This window comes from Musca vetustissima, unplaced genomic scaffold (assembly GCF_032173495.1).
Source record: "Musca vetustissima isolate MV318-11 ecotype Yass unplaced genomic scaffold, APGP_CSIRO_Mvet_v1 utg19993, whole genome shotgun sequence".
In the NCBI taxonomy this organism is placed as follows: Eukaryota; Metazoa; Arthropoda; class Insecta; order Diptera; family Muscidae; genus Musca; species Musca vetustissima.
In genome coordinates this window covers 7,281-26,892 of record NW_026881375.1, presented here as the reverse complement: position 1 = coordinate 26,892, position 19,612 = coordinate 7,281, and the positions used below count along the sequence as shown (strand labels likewise).

General features: G+C 34.0%; 1 protein-coding gene across 1 annotated transcript; it reads left to right on the top strand.

The window, feature by feature from the left end:
* Window positions 1-2,203: 2,203 nt before the first annotated feature.
* LOC133327331 (zinc finger protein 184) lies at window positions 2,204-4,241 on the top strand. The gene is made up of 2 exons (XM_061535893.1): window positions 2,204-2,321; window positions 2,427-4,241. The coding sequence occupies exons 1-2, from the start codon at window positions 2,222-2,224 to the stop codon at window positions 4,238-4,240; spliced, it is 1,914 nt and encodes a 637-aa protein (XP_061391877.1). The 5' UTR covers window positions 2,204-2,221; the 3' UTR covers window position 4,241.
* Window positions 4,242-19,612: the final 15,371 nt, after the last annotated feature.

Below are 19,612 nucleotides of genomic sequence, written 5' to 3'. Positions count from 1 at the left end.
CTATCGGTCGACTCCTTTTGGTAATTTCCCAAAGGGTAAATCAAGATAGATTCCGGACATGGGGATCTACTCCCTTAGGTACATCCTTCACAAATTATCAACATCTGGTCTTTTTCTCAGTTTTTTTTTTTTTCTTTATACTTGCATAGCCAACGTACTACTAGAATGTTGCAAAGACCAGATACTTCAAAAGTTAACCACATTACTTTATATCATTTTTTGAGTCAAATTGGCTCACAATCGTAAAACTGGGTACACAACATTCAATAGTCCGAAATGGAGAGGTTTGTCTGATTAAAAAAAATCATTATTTAGTTTTAATATAGGATGGAATCGTTGGTATACTTTATATTACAGGCATAAAATATAATATCAAATTGTACTGGTCTAAAACTAAAATTTTCCCAGATTTGAAATATATGAGTTTTTGAACAAAAAAAAAATTGATTTTAGGATTTCTTTTTAATAAACAAATTTTCCAGACATTTATATAGGCCAAAGTTGTCCAATCTGAGTAGGGGAGACTGGGGCAGCTTCGTCACTTTTTGAATTTATATAACACATTTTAATTTTTCGCTATATGTTCATAATCTCAAGTTTTTGGGTTATATGCTAAATTCATTTGCTTTATTAAATATTTATTAGGTTGACTATTGGATTAACCAATAAGAGAAACTAAGGCGTTGAAACTCCAAAGAGATTTCTTTAATTTTAAAGAAAAACACACGTCTCTTTAAGAGCGACTTGAAACGTTAAGCCGCTCTTATAGCTTCGTGCTCTTTATATTCCAATCGTTCCCCATGTGAAATTGGAACACCAAACTTAAGAGCTTATAAACACAAATAAAGAGCTTTTTATAGCAAAATACTTAAATATTTACTCTTCCACACTTCCAATTTGGCAGCTGTTTTTATAGCACGTTCTCTATGTCGGGATACCTGCATAAAGAAAGAGCACAGTATTCATATTCAAGATCACCCACAAATAGAATAGAGAATTATCGTAGCACGAGACAATTTTTGTGTTGTTTGGTTGTCAGCAGCTGCTGTTGTTGTTTGGTATCCACCAAAAATAGCTGTGAAAAGAGTCAAATGGTTTATTTTTAAGAAAACTAAAATAAATCTCAATAACAAAAGAGACACAACTCCACCCATATAACGAAGAAGCAAATATGGTCTATAGAAAAGAGAGAGTACAATAAGAAAAGATCAATTTATTGAATGAATGGCTAAAAATATACCGATCCAGGTGTTAAGAAATGAGCACGAGATATAGGGGAAATTGTTGGTTTTCTTAAGAGAAATTTTGAAAATCTCTGTTGCATAGCTGGGGGAGAGACCCAGTCAGATGATCATTAGGTGTGTAATGATTATGAGCTTGTTGTTGGAGTATCGATCTCGATCCTCATGATGACGATGGTGATGCACACATGCTTGTCGAAATGTGTTGCTCTGTCTCTCTCTCTCTCTGTGTGTAAAGGCACGTGCTACCAGCTCAACCATTGAATGCTGCAGCAGCTTGCCACCACCACCACCGCCGAGAACATCTGGTGCTTTTTATTTTGGTGTGTGCGCGCCTGCGCAGCCTAAATGCCACCGAGATCATATTTAGCGAGTGTGTTTGTGTGTGCAAAATCTGTTGGAACAATTAAGGTGGTTGAAGTGATGAAGATCGTCAAAACGTTTGTGGAGGTTCCAGGGCGAGTGTGTGTGAGAGTGTTTGTTGGGTTTTTGACGGGCAATAACAAAGGATGCGTTGAAAAATCGGAAGTACAAACCAGGCCTTTGGCTATGTGTGTGTGTGTGCAAGCGTTGTTGTTTGTCACACATTTTACCCCAGCCGTCTGGTACCGAAAAAGGGGAGGTTGAGGGTTGAAAAATCCTTCTTATAACAGTTTTCAATTAGGGTTTGTTTTTAGAAATGATCCTTGAATCTGTCTCTCTGTTCGTGCTAGTATAAATATCAAAGTGATCGTGAGGAATTACATCATTCGTGCAACGAACATCAAACGAAGAACATTGAAAGTGAAATTTCAAGAAATTAAAAAAATATATATATTTAATTAATAATTAAAAATAAAAATTTAAAAAAAATATTTATAATACAGACTCTATGTAGAGCAAGAGAGAAAAAAAGTGAGAGTGCAACTGTGAAAAATTTAACACCTAACTCACCTTTATTGGATTATTCAAGCTTATTTTTTCAACACACATTTGCCATTATGGATAAACTTAACTACAGCAAATGTCCTTTGAAAAAGCGACCCATCATGATGGTGAAAAAGGAATATATGGATACCACAGATATTGGACTTGATCATGGTAAGTTTTTTAGAAAGAAAAAGAATTATTAAAATAAAAGCCTTCCAAACAAACCCTTTGAACAATGGAACTAAAATACATTTTCCATTCCTCCTTCATTTTCAGATGAAGGTCCTGTGGATTTGAGCAAAGCCTCCAGTACGCTCCCCACCACATTCATACCCAAATATGAACAGGATGATGTGGTGCCCGTCTCGCCCTTGGATTTACAAGCCAAATTCAATGCCCAAAGCAAAGAAGATTTGGCCCGACGCATTTGGGAAGAGACACGTGAAATTGCTCGTGCCTTTCCCGATGTTTTCACCAAAGAGGAAATTGCTCGCAGCTTGGCCCGTTTGGGTTATGGTGAATTCCCCTTTCCTCAAACCAATAACGAGACCGAGGAAATATCTAAAACACCCTCACCACCACCACAACCAGCCATGCCAACACCAGACAGTTTTTATGGTGCCACAATTAAACAGGAACCTCAGGAAAATTCCTATGCCATAATCAATGACTCTCCAGCCGCACAACCCTTGAATGGCCTAAGGAATTTCAATAATAACTTAATGAAAAGTATTGCCGAATATGAGGATTGTTTAAGGCCACAAAATTTCTCAAGAGAAACCTCACCAAAACCCCTGCAAGACAGTGAACCATATGCTGCCACAGCCTATGAACCCGAAGATTTATCGTACAGGCCACAAATACAGCCAGCCAAGAAGGTGTTGGGAGAAAATGTGAATTTACACAATGTGGCCCGCGCCTTACTGGGTCTACAGAATTTCAAGCCAGAAGTCAATCCACTTACACAAAACTCCAATAACATCATGAACAACAACAGCACCACCAACACCGGTGAGATTTTGAAACCCCTTGCCAATGGTAATCTCAATTTGAAATTGAAAACCTCCAATGATTTGTATTATCAATGCCAGCAGTGCAACAAATGTTATGCCACCTATGCCGGCTTGGTGAAACATCAACAAAGTCATGCCTTTGAAAGCACGGAATATAAAATCATACGCAGCAATCCAGAGGGTGGTTCCATTACTCATGATTCTACGGAATTTACGACAGATCAAGCTGCTGCCCTCATACAAGCCTCCGCCCTGGCCTCATCACAGTCGATGCAAAAACCCGTGGGTGTACCCCGCTATCATTGCAATGATTGTGGCAAATCCTATTCCACCTTTTCGGGCCTGACAAAACATCAACAATTCCATTGCCCTGCTGCTGAGGGCAATCAAGTGAAAAAGGTTTTCAATTGCAAGAACTGTGATAAAACCTATGTGTCCTTGGGTGCTCTGAAAATGCACATTCGCACTCACACCTTACCTTGCAAATGTCCGATATGTGGCAAAGCCTTCTCCCGTCCATGGCTGTTGCAGGGACACATACGCACCCATACGGGAGAGAAACCCTTTAGCTGCCAACATTGCAACCGTGCCTTTGCCGATCGTTCAAATCTACGCGCCCATATGCAAACTCATTCCGATGTTAAGAAATATTCCTGTCCAACCTGCACGAAATCCTTCTCACGTATGTCCTTGTTGGGTAAACATTTACAAAATGGTTGTCAATCATCATCGCCACCTCATAGTGGTAATGAGTCCTCGGCATCGCTATCTCCCACTCACACTCCATCGACAGAGACTGTTATTGCTGGTGGGTTCAATCAACAGCAATTGCAACAACATTTACAAGAATTACAACAGCAGCAACAACAACACAATTTCTTGCAACAACATGGTAATCATTCTCCCATCTATGATGAAAATATGAATCCTGCCAACAACCAGCAGTCTGGTGAACAACAGCCGCAGCAGCGTATTTATTATGCCGGCAGTGTTGATAGCAGTGATCAGGACACCGAAGAAGATTATCAAATGCAGGAAAATGTCCATCCGCTAATACATCAAATGAGTGATTATTAGGTATGATAATTAATATTTTTAAATGTTTTCAGTTATTGTTTTAAGTTGTAAATAATGCCAATAGCTGGCTTGCCTACTAGTTTGATATCTCAGGAATAATTCACAGATTTCTTTTTTTCCCAAAAGGGAACTTAGAAAGAAATCTTGTTTGAAGTTACATTACATTTTGTATAAAATTTATTTAATTTTTATTTTAGTAAATTTTCCATTTATTTGCTTTACATGCAAATAATAAGGAGAGCAAGACATTATTCTTATAATTTTAAAAATAATTTAACTTTATTTATTTAAAAATAATTTTCAATAATTAATTCATTTATTTTTTGTAAAAAAAATTGAAATTTTGTTTTGAGAAATATTCGCTAACTTGGCACCTTTCGCTTATCTCGAATTCGCTTGGACAGAATATGTGAAAATATTCTAGATTTGCGAATTTTAATACTGAAATGTCAGTAGCATAGCCACAAACCATTCAAATTGGCAGCTAATTGGAATTTTACATCAAAGCTCCTCTCAATTCCTTCTCAATTAAATTAAAAAAAAATTTAACAAAACCTTAAATAGTTTACCACAACCTCAAAATTATTACGAATGATACGAAATTTCTCTTGATCTATTTCTCTTCTACTATTTTTCTCTATTTTCAAACATCATTTCCAAATTGTTAGGCTAGGTTTACCAAAGATCCAAAATTCAATCCCAGTTCAGAATTACCAAAGATCCTTTTTAATTTTAAATTGTTTTACAGGGACCCCAATCATTATTCTAGTTCAGGACACAAAAGATAGTTTAATTCAAAAAAATCAGTTTTAGTTCAGGATTACCAAAGATAAGTTTAGTTCAAAAATTTCGCAGAAAACCAAAGTATTAGCTTAGCTTCATTCCAGTTAGGGAAACTAGAAAGTTTCGAAAAAAATACAAATTATTAGTCATATTCAAAATTAGCTTGAGGAATAAAACTATAGATTAGTTCAGAAATATATTATGAAAAATAGTTTATTTCCAAAATTAAATTTTAATTCAGAATCAACTTAGCTTCAAAATCATGTCGTTCTGCTGATTTCAAATCAAAACTTCAAACGCCATCTAGGACAGCCTATCGTTTAGCTTATCTTCAAACCCAGTTTTCTTGCATTCAGCGTTACCAAGCGCCATATATGGCAGTGTAATGTTTAGCTTGACTTCAAACTCACTGTTTTTTATTCAGTGTTACCAAATGCTATTTTTTGAGTTGCCAATTTAATTTTAAGGCACCAAAAATTGTTCAATATCACAAAAAAAATCAGTTCAAAATATTTTAAGAGATTATAATTAGGAAATTAAATTTCTTAAAATTATTTTTTCAGAATTTCCAAAAATATTCAAATTATTTTGCAGAAATCATTTCACTTTTAGTTTAGAAGTACTAAAAAATATATTTGTTGAGCAAGTATTTAGCAGATCAGAAACTTTTAGATTTCCATGGCATTCTAATTAGTTAAACCCAAAATTTCAAGCGCCATCTAGGACTGTCAAACATTTAGCTTGGCTTCAAACCCATTGTCTTTTATTCAGCGTTACCAAATGTTTTTTTTTTTTTTTTTGAGTTGCCAATTTAATTACATTATAATTTCAGACATCCCAAATTGCCGCCAAAAATATTTCATTTTATTTGGATATTAAATTTCTTGAATTTATTTTTTCGGTATTTCCAAAAACATGTTTTATTCAAAATTATTTTGTAGAAACCTTCTTCTCATTTCAGTTAGAGAAACCAAAGATTAGTTTAAAATAATTTCATTCTAGTTAGGGAAACCAAAGATTAGCTTAGCTTCAATTACACACATTTCAAAAATTTACCAAATATTAATTTTATTCAAAATTATTTTGAAGGAAAAATTAAAATAATTTAATTCTAGTTAGGGAAACCAAAGATTTAGCAAAGCTCACTGCTCGTTCTAGTTAGGGAATTTTATTCTTGTTAGGAAAACCAAAGAGTTGGCACAGCTTCTGCTCATTCTAGTTAGCAAATATCATTCTAGTTAGGGAAACCAAAGATATAGCATAGCTTCGAACCCAGTATTTCATTTTAGACATTGTTAATAATCAGAAAAATCTACCCAGTATCAATTCATTCTAGTTAGGGAAACCAAAGATGTAGCAAAGCTCAATGCTCCTTCTAGTTAGGGAATCTTGTTTTAGTTTAGGGAAACCAAAGATTTAGCTTAGCTTCAGATCCAGTATTTTCGTAGACCAGAAAATTATCAAAAATTTTTCTTAATCAAAATTATTTTAAAGGAAATTAAAATTATTTCATTATAGTTAGGTAAACCAAAGTTTAGCAAAGCTTCAACAACATTCTAGTTAGGGAAACCAAAGATTTAGCTTAGCTTCCGATCCAGTATTTTCATAGACGACAAAACAATTTAAAATTTCAAAAAAAAAAAAAAAAAAATATTCCAAATTATATTGAAGAAAATTCAAATTATTTCATTCTAGTTAGGGAAACCAAAGTTTAGCAAAGCTTCAAATTTCATTCTAGTTAGAGAAACCAAAGACTTAGCTTAGCCTTGAACCCAGTATTTCATTTTAGACATTATTGCCAATCAGAAAAAGGAATCTAGTATCAATCCAATTTAATTAGGGAAACCCAATATGTAGCAAAGCTCAATGCTCCATCTAGTTAGGGAATACTCATTCTAGTTAGGGAATCTCATTTTAGTTAGGGAAACCAAAGATTTAGCTTAGCTTTTAACCCAGTATTTTAATTCATAACCATAGTTAGGGAAACCAAAAATATCTTAGGTTCAAATATCATTTGAGTTAGAGAAATCAAAGTTATTTTTTATGAAATTCCAAATTAAAAAAATATATACTTCGAAAACATTTAGATTTTAAATGTTTAAAATCCAAATTAATATTGATTTGATTATTAATATTCTATATTTTTTCAAAAAGGAATTGTGAGAGAATTTATGAAAGCTACTTAATAAATATTATGCAAAATTGACTACATATTTTTGTGGAGGATATTTAAAATATTTCCTAGAGAAAAGTTAAAGGTGAACTAAGTAAGCAAATAATTTCTCAAAACATATGAAAAAAATATATTTTGTAAATTCCCTATTTTACGACATATTTAATTTATATTTTTCTATACTTGTATTATTGTAAATATTTATTTAAATCCCATTATTAAAAGCAAATAGTATTTCCTTAATTTTAATTATCTTAATTTCAATCAATTTACACTTAATTAAAAGACAACTTTAGTCATACATTAGTCACCATAAGAATAATACTAGTAATAAGTTTTATTTTACAACAACAACAAAAATACAATTATTCTTATGGCCATATGAAAACAACAACAACAAATGTCCAGTGTCTGTCTAACGTTTGTCTAGTCAAAATACACACCTATAATTTTATTTTATTTCAATATTTATTTATTTTTTTCCTCTATTCTAATGCATCCTTCACTCATGTCACCAACCATATTCATATGTATATACATATCTATATCTATATTTTTTCTAACATTCAATGTAATATAAGTTTTCATAGCTCTAGTCCATTAAAAAAATACAAAGCAAAACAACAACCAAACACACCAACAAATACTATTTTTATTATTATTACTACTATTATTGTTATATTTGTTATTTATTATATATTTATTACATTATTATCAATCAATATTTGTTTACTTATTTATTTATTGCCATAATTTTTGTAAACTTGTTATGCCAACAACATACTCAATGATATATTGTATGTATGTATGCGCTCATGTTTGTTAATAGATTTTTGTTTTAATATTATTGCAAAAAAAAATCGATTTTACGACTTATATTCTTGTTTATTTTTGTTGATTACTTTACATTGTCTGTCTAAGTTTAAGTCTGTCTAAGCCATTATAAATATCTGAAGCCAATCGGTCAAATTGCCAGACATTAATATTCTACTGTCTGTCTGTTGCATTTTTGTTCCGTTTTGTCCCGTGTGTATATCTCCTAATATGTGCCATTTATTTAAGTGTCTTTATGAATACGAATACATATATATTTAAAGTAAATTATGTAAATATTTTAAGGAAATATTTATTTAAAATAAGTAAAATAATAATCTAAATAAATAAGCATTTTTTCTAAAAAGAATTTTCTGAGTTTTTATTTTGATTTTTTTTTTTTTTTGATTTCTTTGGGTGGTTTTGGTAAATAAAAACAAGTAAAAAAGCATTAAGTCTGGCAGGACCGAAATTTGAATATCCTCCACCATAGAAATACTGACAATTTTTTGAAACGAAAACATAGGCGAACATACATATAACGACAATTCTTCCAATCGATTGTTGTAAACCAAATAGGAAATTCAGCAATTTCAATGGGGGTTTTCCTTAAATCTCAAAACCCTAAAATGTTGACATATTATATTATTAACGCATGGTACGGTGAAACATGTGTATAAAATCCTGAAAATACTCCAATTTAGAGGTCAATATTATATATGAGGCATACTAAATCGGGACCAATATTGACAACATTGTGTAGGAATTAGCAACCAAGCTAATATTTTAGTTTTGAATCCCAATACCGTCCATCACGCTAAATAATAAATAGGTTGGATGTTTTATATAGGACCTGGTCCTAAATGTGGGTCGGTACAGTTCATTTTCTAACCTCACGTTTTAGTTTTTATGTCGATATCCTCCGAGAGAAAAATTATTACAACATATGGATAAATCGACTAAATTGTTTTAGAATTCCATACTATGTGGGGTATGAACTGAAAATTTCGTCTACCGAATATTCCCCCTACTATGTGGGAATGCCAACTTTGGTGCACTATTTACCTAAAATCGGACGAACCGATTTTCAGTAAATTTAACACACATCGTTCTAGGGTTAATTCAGTACGCTGTGCCAAATTTCGTGCAAATCGAAGGATATATAGGGACTTTAGTGCACCATTTATATAAAATCGGACAAAAATATATATGGGAGCTATATCTAAATCTGAACCGATTTTTCCCAATTTCATTAGGGTTCGTTCTTGGCTCAAATAAGTGCCAAATTGCATCCAAATCGGATCACAAATGCAACCTGTACTTTGTTAATAAAAATACATGGACGGACGGGCAGCCGGACGTGCATCAATCGACTTCAAAAGTGCTTCTATGCATATTCTCAAAAGGAACCATGTGCCTATCTCGTTTCCTTTTGCCTGTTACAAACATATGCACAAAGACCTAATACCCTGTACCACAGAGTGGTGAAGGGTATAAAAAGGAGGTTATATGGGGACTACCCCTAAAATGGGGTGAATATTAATAATTTTTGGTAGTGAGATTTGTTACCATATACGACTACAAAATACCAAATTACAGTGAATTCGGTTGAAAACCGTGCTCAAGAACCCCAAAATACCGAAAATTGGAGTGTACCTTTATATGGGGGCTACCCGAAAAAAATGACCTATATTTATGATTTGTAGTGGAGAGATTTGCTACGCAAAAAGAACTCAAAGTACCAAATTTCAGCGAATTCGATAAAAAAAAAATCCGGTCAAAACCCCCCAAAAACTGAAAATTGTGAGGTATCGTTATATGGGGGCGGGCTACCAGAAAAAGTGGACCTATATTTATATTTTTTAGTGGAGAAATTTGGTATCCAAAAAGAACCCATTTTACCAAATTTCAGCGAATTCGGTTGAAAAACGCGCTCAAGAACCCCAATATCTCAATTCGTTTAGACGCTGGAGTGATTACAACAGACAGACGGACATGCTTAGATCGTCATAGAATTTTACGCTGATCAAGAATATATATACTTTATAGGGTCGAAATGATTATTTCGATGCGTTACAAACGGAAAAACAAAACTAATATACCCTCCATACTATGGTGGAGGGTATAAAAATGTATCCAAATAGCATGTTGAAGATATTTCACAATTTATTTCAAATAATAGAAAAACAGGTTGATAAACTGGGCTAAAAACTTCAATAACTGAAAATCAGTCTGAAAACGAATCCGAATTAAAGCCTCATAAAAATTTCAACACACCGAATATCTTTAGGTAAAACTTTCAAATTACCTTAAACGAGAATTTTATATCGAACGTTTTCTTCAGAAATGTTTTGCACCTACAAAGACCTTTTTATATGGGCAATATGCCATTGCATTATATGGTAGTTCGTAGTTCTTGCAGGTTGGAGAATGGGGTAGAAACTTCAAGACACCAAAAATTAAACGGGACCTTTGTATAAGGTTGTTTTAAAATATTAACCTATATTGAATAATTTTTGGAAAGAAGTTTTTTCCAAGAATCCGATATGAGTAAAACTTAATAATACTAAAATGGGCGAAACCTTTATGTGGAGGATGTATAAAAAGTCGGAGCTATATATATAAATTTTAGAAAAAACATTACCACGGAATGCCAATTTACAGTAAGGAAATGCCGCTAAACCCTATATATATGGGAGTTTTTTCTTATCATGAACTTATATTGATAATTTTCTGTATATGTGAACGTCAGCCTTCACGACAATTTTTGGTTGGATGATTTGACAGACCAAGAGAAACTGAAAAAAAATGTAGGTCGGAAAACGTGATTAAGCCCCCAGGATACCGAAAAATAATGATGTGTGCTAAGTTTCATGAAAATCGGTTCAGATTAATATATAGCTCCCATATATAGTTTCGTCCGATTTAAGGTAAATGGTGCACCAAAGTCCCTATATATATTTCGATTTGCACGAAATTCGGCATTAAGTACTGAATTAATGACTTGTGCCAATTTTCGAGAAAATCGGGTCAGATTTATATATAGCTCCCATATATATTTTTGTCCGAGTTAATGTCAATTGTGCACCAAAAACCAAAGATTGGCCGACCCGCACACAATTTTTTACAATTTGTGCTGAAGTTACTATAACTTTTCGTGTGCCAAGTTTTCTTGAAATTGGTTCAGATTTACATATAGCTCCTATATATACTTTCGTTCGATTTTAAGAAAATGGTGTACTAAAGACCCATATCTAGGCCGATTGGCAAAACGTACTAAAATTAATATAAATTAATCTCGGGCAAGTTTCCTTGAAATCGGTTCAGATTTAGGTATAGCATAGCTTCCATATATAATTTCGACCTATTCATGTTGATTGTAAACTAAATAGTCAATGGGTGCATGATTGATATTACATTTTAAACAGTGAAACATTCCAAATAGTGTGTGTAAAGTTTACTTAAAGTCTATTTAAAAAGTATGGAATAGATTGCAGAATGGCATGTGTAAGGATTGATGTTAGTCGGTTTACTTATAAATAAAGATTGCATTTTTAAGTTCGTTCAATATCATGTCAATGTTCCTTCGAAAAGACTACATCTGTAAAGATACATATGTAGAATATCCTTACTGGTTCTATATTGGTTTACCCTACACAATTATGTTGTGAAGAATATTTTAGTCCCAAAAGTTTGTAAAACAGCAAAATATTGATCAACTAGCTGAGCCTCTGTCCGTCTGTCCATTATAATTTGTACTTATATAGTTAGAGGTTAATATTTGTGGTATCAAGTGGACCAAAATCGTTATTTTTGTCTGATTCTAGCCGCTCTGTAATTTAACCGGGAAGTGGGTCTCGGAAACGAAGAGCATTGCATTCTATGGTGGTCATGTTTTCTCCATGAAGACAGGGTCTAGAGAGCACTTTGAATTCATCTCAACTATGTATGTCCAGTGGTATTTGTGTAGAAAGCCCAGACTTAATATTCTGTTCCACTCACCTCAACCTACGGTTTACTGTGGTCTATGGAATTACTCTATTGTGCTAAGATGGAACTTTTTTTCTTATATTGTGACCTATATAAAGTATAAGTATTAGGCTCTTCCAAGTTTAGAGCACCAACCAACCACACCCCTTTTTTATGGAAAAGAAGTTGGCCACAAACTGGATTTAATGCAGGCTTGGTAAAATATTACGATGTGCAATCAATGCATCAAATCAATATTTACAACTTAGTTAAAAAGTATAGACCCTGAACGAATGACCCGTGGATTCCAATCATCGTACTTGATCTGGGTTTGGTAGAAGTATATGCAAAGATTGAATCAGACATTCAATTCAACTGATATTGGATAACAAATTTATTTAAAATTTTGACAAAGATTTACCAGAAGAAGTGGTTCGATATTATCCATCTCTGAACTTGATTTATGTTTGGAAGAAATATTACGATGCCCTAAGCTTGGATGAAATATGTTACTTCCTTCGAAAGTCAGACAGATAGGCGGTCATTTGTAAATGGACTCCAAATTGTCAAATCGGATTTGGCCCAATCAGATATGTGGTGGTTGGCTAACCCTGGACTGCACAACTTCAACGTTTTGCGGATCTATATTCCGAGTCTGGGTAATATTTCTCGATATTTTCACCGATTTAGTTTGGTCGTATTTCTCTTATGTTCGGTCTCTTCTGGTAAACCTTTATTTACTGATACACCAATATATTAAGTAATGTTTTGTTTTTTGCAAAATTGTCAGGCTGAATCCCTGTAAATTGTCGGTATAGTACTTTATGGTATATGTCCCACATAACGAAAGGTCCAGCAGTTCCTTCAAAATATGTTTTTCAAGATATTCGCGTATTTTTCTCAAATTTTTCTTTCTCCGCCGTTCTCAATTGATGAGATGCTATACATTGTTTTGCGTTTGACACACGCTTTTCACGAAAACAGGTTATGTACGAATTGGTGTCGGAACACTTAACGTCGATTAAGCACCCAATCTCTAATCGGGCAAAACGCAAAGGAACTATATAGCGCGCCATCTGCCGGACGAACTTAAATTTAAATAGAAACACTTCTCCCGCCCTATAGAGCATCTACATAAAGTGAGGTCAAAATCGGTGTAGAAGTTATTGAGTTACGGTGTAAAAAAAACTAAATATTGCGCCATCTGTCGGATGAACTTAAAACTACACATACATACTTAACTTAAAATTACACGTACATACAATTTGATCAAAATCGGTGCAGTAGTTCTTGTTTTACGGTGGAAATACACAAAAAACTAAATATTTCGCCATCTGTCAGATGAACTTCAAACTACACAGAAACGCTCCTCACGCCCCAAAGAGCCTGTACATATCATTTGGTAAAAATCGGTGCAGTTATGTATGAATTGGTGTCGGAATACTTAACGTTAATTAAGCGCCCAATCTCTAATCGGGCAAAACGCAAAGAAACTATATAGCTTGCCATCTGTCAAACGATCTTCAAATTAAACAGAACCACTCCTCATCCCTCGTAGAGCTCTCACTACCGAAAACTGTAGCCGTCGCCTTAGGCCATAACAGCAAATTGATTTAAAACTGCATAGCGATCAGTGATACTTTTACGCCCTCTAGTGTAATAATGGCAATACTAAACAATATCTGAATCTCTTACTATTTAGATATAAATCCCACATTCGAGAGAATACATATAGTTATTATCAATTTAGGCCAGCAAACTTTTGGATATGATGTTAACTCCTCCAATCTAAGTCCATCTGGGGTAAATATATACTCTAAAACTGAGTTCATTTGACCCGATTAATATGGACCGATTATCGCAAAAAGTTCCATGGTCAGACCCCTTACTGCGAGTAAAATTTAGTTAAGTTCGGGTTATAATTGTGACCTATAAAGCGGACAGAAAAACGTGTGGGAAATCCGCGAACTATCGAAACTTAGGAGGAACCATTATATGGGACAAATCGCAATATTGTAAGCAATTATCAATGATATACCCATATTACACCATTGATAATTTTGTACAGCTCCAGCTTTTTTGATGTATACCCTACATTATTATGTCTAGTATAATAAAGTTCTTTACAGGGTGAGAAACATTTTATAATATAATTTCACCTGGAATTTGGTGAAATGGTGCAATTGTCATATGTTTGTAACAAGGAAAAGGAAACGAATTAGACACATTATTCCTATTGATAATAACCATAGAGTCACTTTCTGAGTCGTTTTATGCATGCCCGTCCGTCTGTCTGTCCATGCTAAAAAAGGTCGCATTTCTGATCCGAATTGAATAAAATATGTTGTCAGGGTATTATAGCTTTGTGCAGCCCCAAATGTTTGTAACGCCGCGAAATATTGGTCCTAGACCCACCTTTAAGTATACCGATCGTCATATCTCGACTAGCTGAGTCGATCTAGACATGTGTGTCCGTCCGTCCGTCCGTCTGTCCATTATAATTTATAAACACGATACAGGCCACAGTTATGGACCAATCTTCACGAAATTTTGCATGTAGGATGGGTTCTGGCCAATGAAGACCCCTATTGTTTTTGGAAAAGATCGGTTAATATTTAGGGGATGAAATGGACCAAAAACATTATTTTTGTCGGTTTTTCTGGTCGAATTTTTGCATGGAGAAGGGGATCGGGGCAGAGATTAAGCATGCATGTTTTTATAAAGATCGGTCAATATTTAGCGGGTCAAATGGACCCTGACTTTTGTGTGAAAAATGACAAAATTTGTATTCTATGGCAAATATATTTACTCCTGGAGGATGTAGACCCGAGGAGTTGATAGCATATCCAAGAGGAGTGGTTGGGCTTTAAATTGATACCAAATATAGTGATATATCTACTCAGATGTGGAAGTTACAGTCAAATATTTACAGGTGCTTACGTATTCAGATATTATTTAGTAACGCATTACCACATTAGAGGGGAAAATATCGCGCTGATGGCTTTGAAATTTTTCATGAAGTTCCAGTTATTGTCAAAAACAACGCCTACAATTTTCGGTGATGATCAGATTAAAATTTTGGACCGAAAACTTAATTTTTTGTGTGTTTTCGAGTCGAATATAGTCCGAAAATCACAACACAACCCACCGTGAAGGTAATCTGGACAAGTAATTAGAAGAACTGTACTGAATATTCGAAAAAAGTAAGGAAGAGGTGTTGTTGACCTCTAATCGGACAAGAGGGGGCAAATGTCACGAAATATTACTCAGACTCGGAATAAACATCCTCAGAAAGTTAGAGTTCGTGGTAGTTGTGTAGGGTATCGTATGGTCGGCCCCGTCCGACTATACTGCTCCGCTCACTGGTTACATTTAGGTTCTTCGGGCACCTCTTGTATATATCCAAAGCGGTGGCAGCTATATAGGTTATAAATAAGTTTAAAATTCTCTCGTCAAATGTAAATTTTGGTTTTTTGCCTAACGCGGATTTTACTTGTTTTTATTATTTTAAATATTTCGAAATATGCTGTAACTAAAATATATTACATTATCATTAACTAGTTCACTGGATTAGTTGCAAGTAAATCTTTATGTTCGAAAATTGTCCATTCAATGCAATAACAATTCATTAGAAATATTGATTAAGCATGTTTTGATTTTCATACGATTTTTGTTGTTATTGCACATACCAACAACAAATACATATATCTACTTTGTAAATGATTCGAATCATACTAAGTAACCATAGTTGAAATAATAGTCGGATCAAGTAACTAACTGAGATAAGAAATCCCCATAACAATGTTGTTGTTGTCGACGGTTTTTTCACGGTTTAGTTATTCTTGGTGGTAAGGTGGCTCTTAACGAACTTATTCGTTGAGGTGCTAACCTAAACTCATTCATTAATTCACTCAGTCGAGCAAATGAACGAACGACTAACCACCAACCGGCTGCTGCTTGATGACGCCGCACCTTAAATGTGCAATTCTTGTTGTTGTTGTTGCTGTTTTTTCTGACGAAGCTATTAGCTGATTTTAGCGTTTGTTTTTCTGTCGACTGGGTTGTTGTTTTTTTGTTTTCTTCTTAATAAATGCAACTAAAAGCCATGGAACAACCACAAAGAGCATTAATATAATAAATACCGTCCACGCAATTTATTTACTTCTTAAATACTGCAAACGAAGCAGAAGAAGAAGAAAAACTGCCAGCAAGCCAGTTACTTGACTACAGATTTAACGCAATCATCTGAAACTCCACAAAACAAAAACATAAAGCATTTAGGCATGAGGCTAGTTTTTTGTGTCGTTTCTGGTCTAGCTCTTCAGCTTCATCACTCACCCGGTTTGGTTTGTAATCGTTATCCAAACTTATTCGTATTTTGCGGTTTTTCCCCATTCGCAAAAAAGTTAATATATTTGTAAACAAAACGCCATAGGATCATTTACTGTAATTTTTTGTTTTTGTTGGTTACTTGCACCCTGTTGTTGACTGGTTTATCTTTTTTACGGTTGGCTTGAAATTTACAATTTGGTCGCCATGAATGACAGCCGCAACGCAAAAGAAGTTGGAGGTGGATATCACAACTACGGATACGCGTTAGTAAAATTCTAACGGTTAATGACAAAATGTTGACAGGTTTAATTGTAAAAATTACATAATTGTGGCATAAAATCTGTCAAATCGACAATCACTGCATTTGAAGAAGGAGTATGTATGTATGCTAGAGCGATAGGTATCGATTGTATTCATTAAAAGTATTTTTTCAAGGACCTCAACAGGCGTGGATTTATAAAAGAATTGTTTTTCAAGGACCAACAGAGGAGTGGATTTAATTAAGAATATTTTTTCAAGGAACTTTCAGGCGTGGATTTATTAAAGAATATGTTTTCAAGGACCTAAACAGGCGTGGATTTATTAAAGAATATTTTTTCAAGGACCTAAACAGGCGTGGATTTATTAACGAATATTTTTTCAAGGGCCTAAACAGGCGTGGATTTATTAAAGAATATTTTTTCAAGGACCTAAACAGGCGTGGATTTATTAAAGAATATTTTTTCAAGGACCTAAACAGGCGTGGATTTATTAAAGAATATTTTTTCAAGGACCTAAACAGGCGTGGATTTATTAAAGAATATTTTTTCAAGGACCAGCCCAGGCGAGAATTTAATAAAGAATATTTTTTCAAGGACTTACCCAGGCAAGTATTTATTAAAGAATATTTTCTTTCAAAGACCTAAACAGGCGTGGATTTATTAAAGAATATTATTCAAGGGCCAACTGAGGCGTGGATTTATTAATGAATAGTTTTTCAAGTACTTAAACAGGCGTGGATTTATTAAAGAATATTTTTTAAGGACCTAAACAGGCGAGGATGTAGCAAAGAATATTTTTTTTAACGACCTAAGCAGGCGTGGATGTAGCAAAGAATATTTTTTTTAAGACCTAAGCAGGCGTGGATTTAGTAAACAATATTTTTCAAATACCTTAACAGGCGTGGATTTATTAAAGAATATTTTTTCAAGGACTAAACAGGCGTGGATTTTTAAATAATAGTTTTTCAAGGACATAAACAGGCGTGGATTTAATAAAGAATAGCTTTTCAAGGACCTAAACAGGCGCGGATTTATAACGAATATTTTTTCACGGATATAAACAGGCGTGGATTTATTAAAGAATATTTGTTCAAGGACCAAACAGGCGTGCATTTTTTAAAGAATAGTTTTTCATGGACCAAACAGGCGTGGATTTATTAAAGAATAGTTTTTCAAGGACCTAAACAGGAGTGGATTTTTTAAAGAATAGTTTTTCAAGGACATAAACAGGCGTGGATTTTTTAAAGAATAGTTTTTCAAGGACATAAACAGGCGTGGTTTTTATTAAAGAATATTTTTTCAAGGACCTAAACAGGCGCGGATTTATTAAAGAATATTTTTTCAAGGACCTAAACAGACGTGGATTTATTAAAGAATAGTTTTTCAAGGACCTAAACAGGCGTGGGTTTATTAACGAATATTTTTTCACATTTTCTTTCAAGGACCTAAACAGGCGTGGATTTATTAAAGAACATTTTCTTTCAAGGACCTAAACAGGCGTGGATTTATTAAAGAACATTTTCTTTCAAGGACCTAAACAGGCGTGGATTTTTTAAGGAATATTTTTTCAAGGACCTGCCCAGGCGAGGATTTATTAAAGAATATTTTCTCAAGTACCCAAACAGGCATGGATTTCTTGAAGAATATTTTTTCAAGAGCCTAAGCAGGCGTGGATTTATTGAAGAATATTTTTTTCAAGGACCTAAGCAGGCGTGGATTTCTTGAAGAATATTTTTTCAAGAACCTAAGCAGGCGTGGATTTCTTGAAGAATATTTTTTCAAGAACCTAAGCAGGCGTGGATTTCTTGAAGAATATTTTTTCAAGAACCTAAGCAGGCGTGGATTTCTTGAAGAATATTTTTTCAAGAACCTAAGCAGGCGTGGATTTCTTGAAGAATATTTTTTCAAGAACTTAAGCAGGTGTGGATTTCTTGAAGAATATTTTTTCAAGGACCTAAGCAGGCGTGGATTTCTTGAAGAATATTTTTTCAAGAACCTAAGTATTAAATACAGAGATAATTTTCTAATTTCTATTTTGTATGAGTAAACGCCAAAGTGTGACCTATTTTCTGAAATTGTTTCAAAACATATTACAAATGAGTTTCTCTTGTTCTATAGAACCGTGACAAGAAAACCACCAGACAATCAACTAATGCCATATTTGTTTAGGCTTTTATTTTTTTATTTATTTATTTTTTTAAATTTACAAAATGGTAGCTAACATTTTGACAGTAGGCCTGACTTGTCAAACAAGACAGCCTCGTGTTCTGCCACACAATCTATGCATTACTTACCTTTTTGTTTATTGCCTGGAAAATAAAATGCCCAAAAACATGATAGTAGCAACACCCTCAAATTTGGCAAAATGATCTTAAATGTTAACCAATTTGAACAAAATGCATGCGTGCAGCTCAAGACACACATACTCCGCACTACACTTGACATCAATTCATGTCATAGAAATTGAAACGGTAGTCATGTCGGTGCAACAAAGCACCCAAAAAATTGGCGGGAGGTCAAAGTTTAAAATATATAATTACAAAACATCGATATGTGGTTGCTGTCAAAAACTTAATAAAAAACCTGTGCAAATTCGACAAATGTTGTCGATAGAGTATTAACAAAAATAAAAAATAAAGTAAAGATTATTACGTATTTCAGGCGTAACTAAGTTTTTGTTAATGCGTTTATAATTTACACGCTGTGTGCGTATATGTTACACTGGAATACAGATGTTATTATATACCTAAATTATCCACTCCTCAAATAGGACTCGAAAATCTATTCTTTTATAAATTCAAGTCTGTTTAGGTCCTCGAAAATCTTACCTTCTTAACTGGCTTGTGACAGAACATAAGTTCCATAAGCCGAGCTTTGAAAAGATTTCCAGGCGCGTCGGTCTTTTGCGCAGCTTTTCCAAATTGAAAGACCATTTTTGGCGATGTTGTGTTCGACTTGTTCTTACCAACGTATTCTTGGCCTTCCCCTTCTGCGTGAACAATCAGCTGGTTCGTTTTTATATGCCTTCTGGGCTGGGGCAAC

Bases quoted from the DNA above. Each gene is read 5' to 3' on its own strand.
- LOC133327331 (XM_061535893.1), top strand. From the start codon at position 2,222: ATGGATAAACTTAACTACAGCAAATGTCCTTTGAAAAAGCGACCCATC. The intron at 2,322-2,426 runs GTAAGTTTTTTA...CTTCATTTTCAG, and splicing joins AGATATTGGACTTGATCATG to ATGAAGGTCCTGTGGATTTG.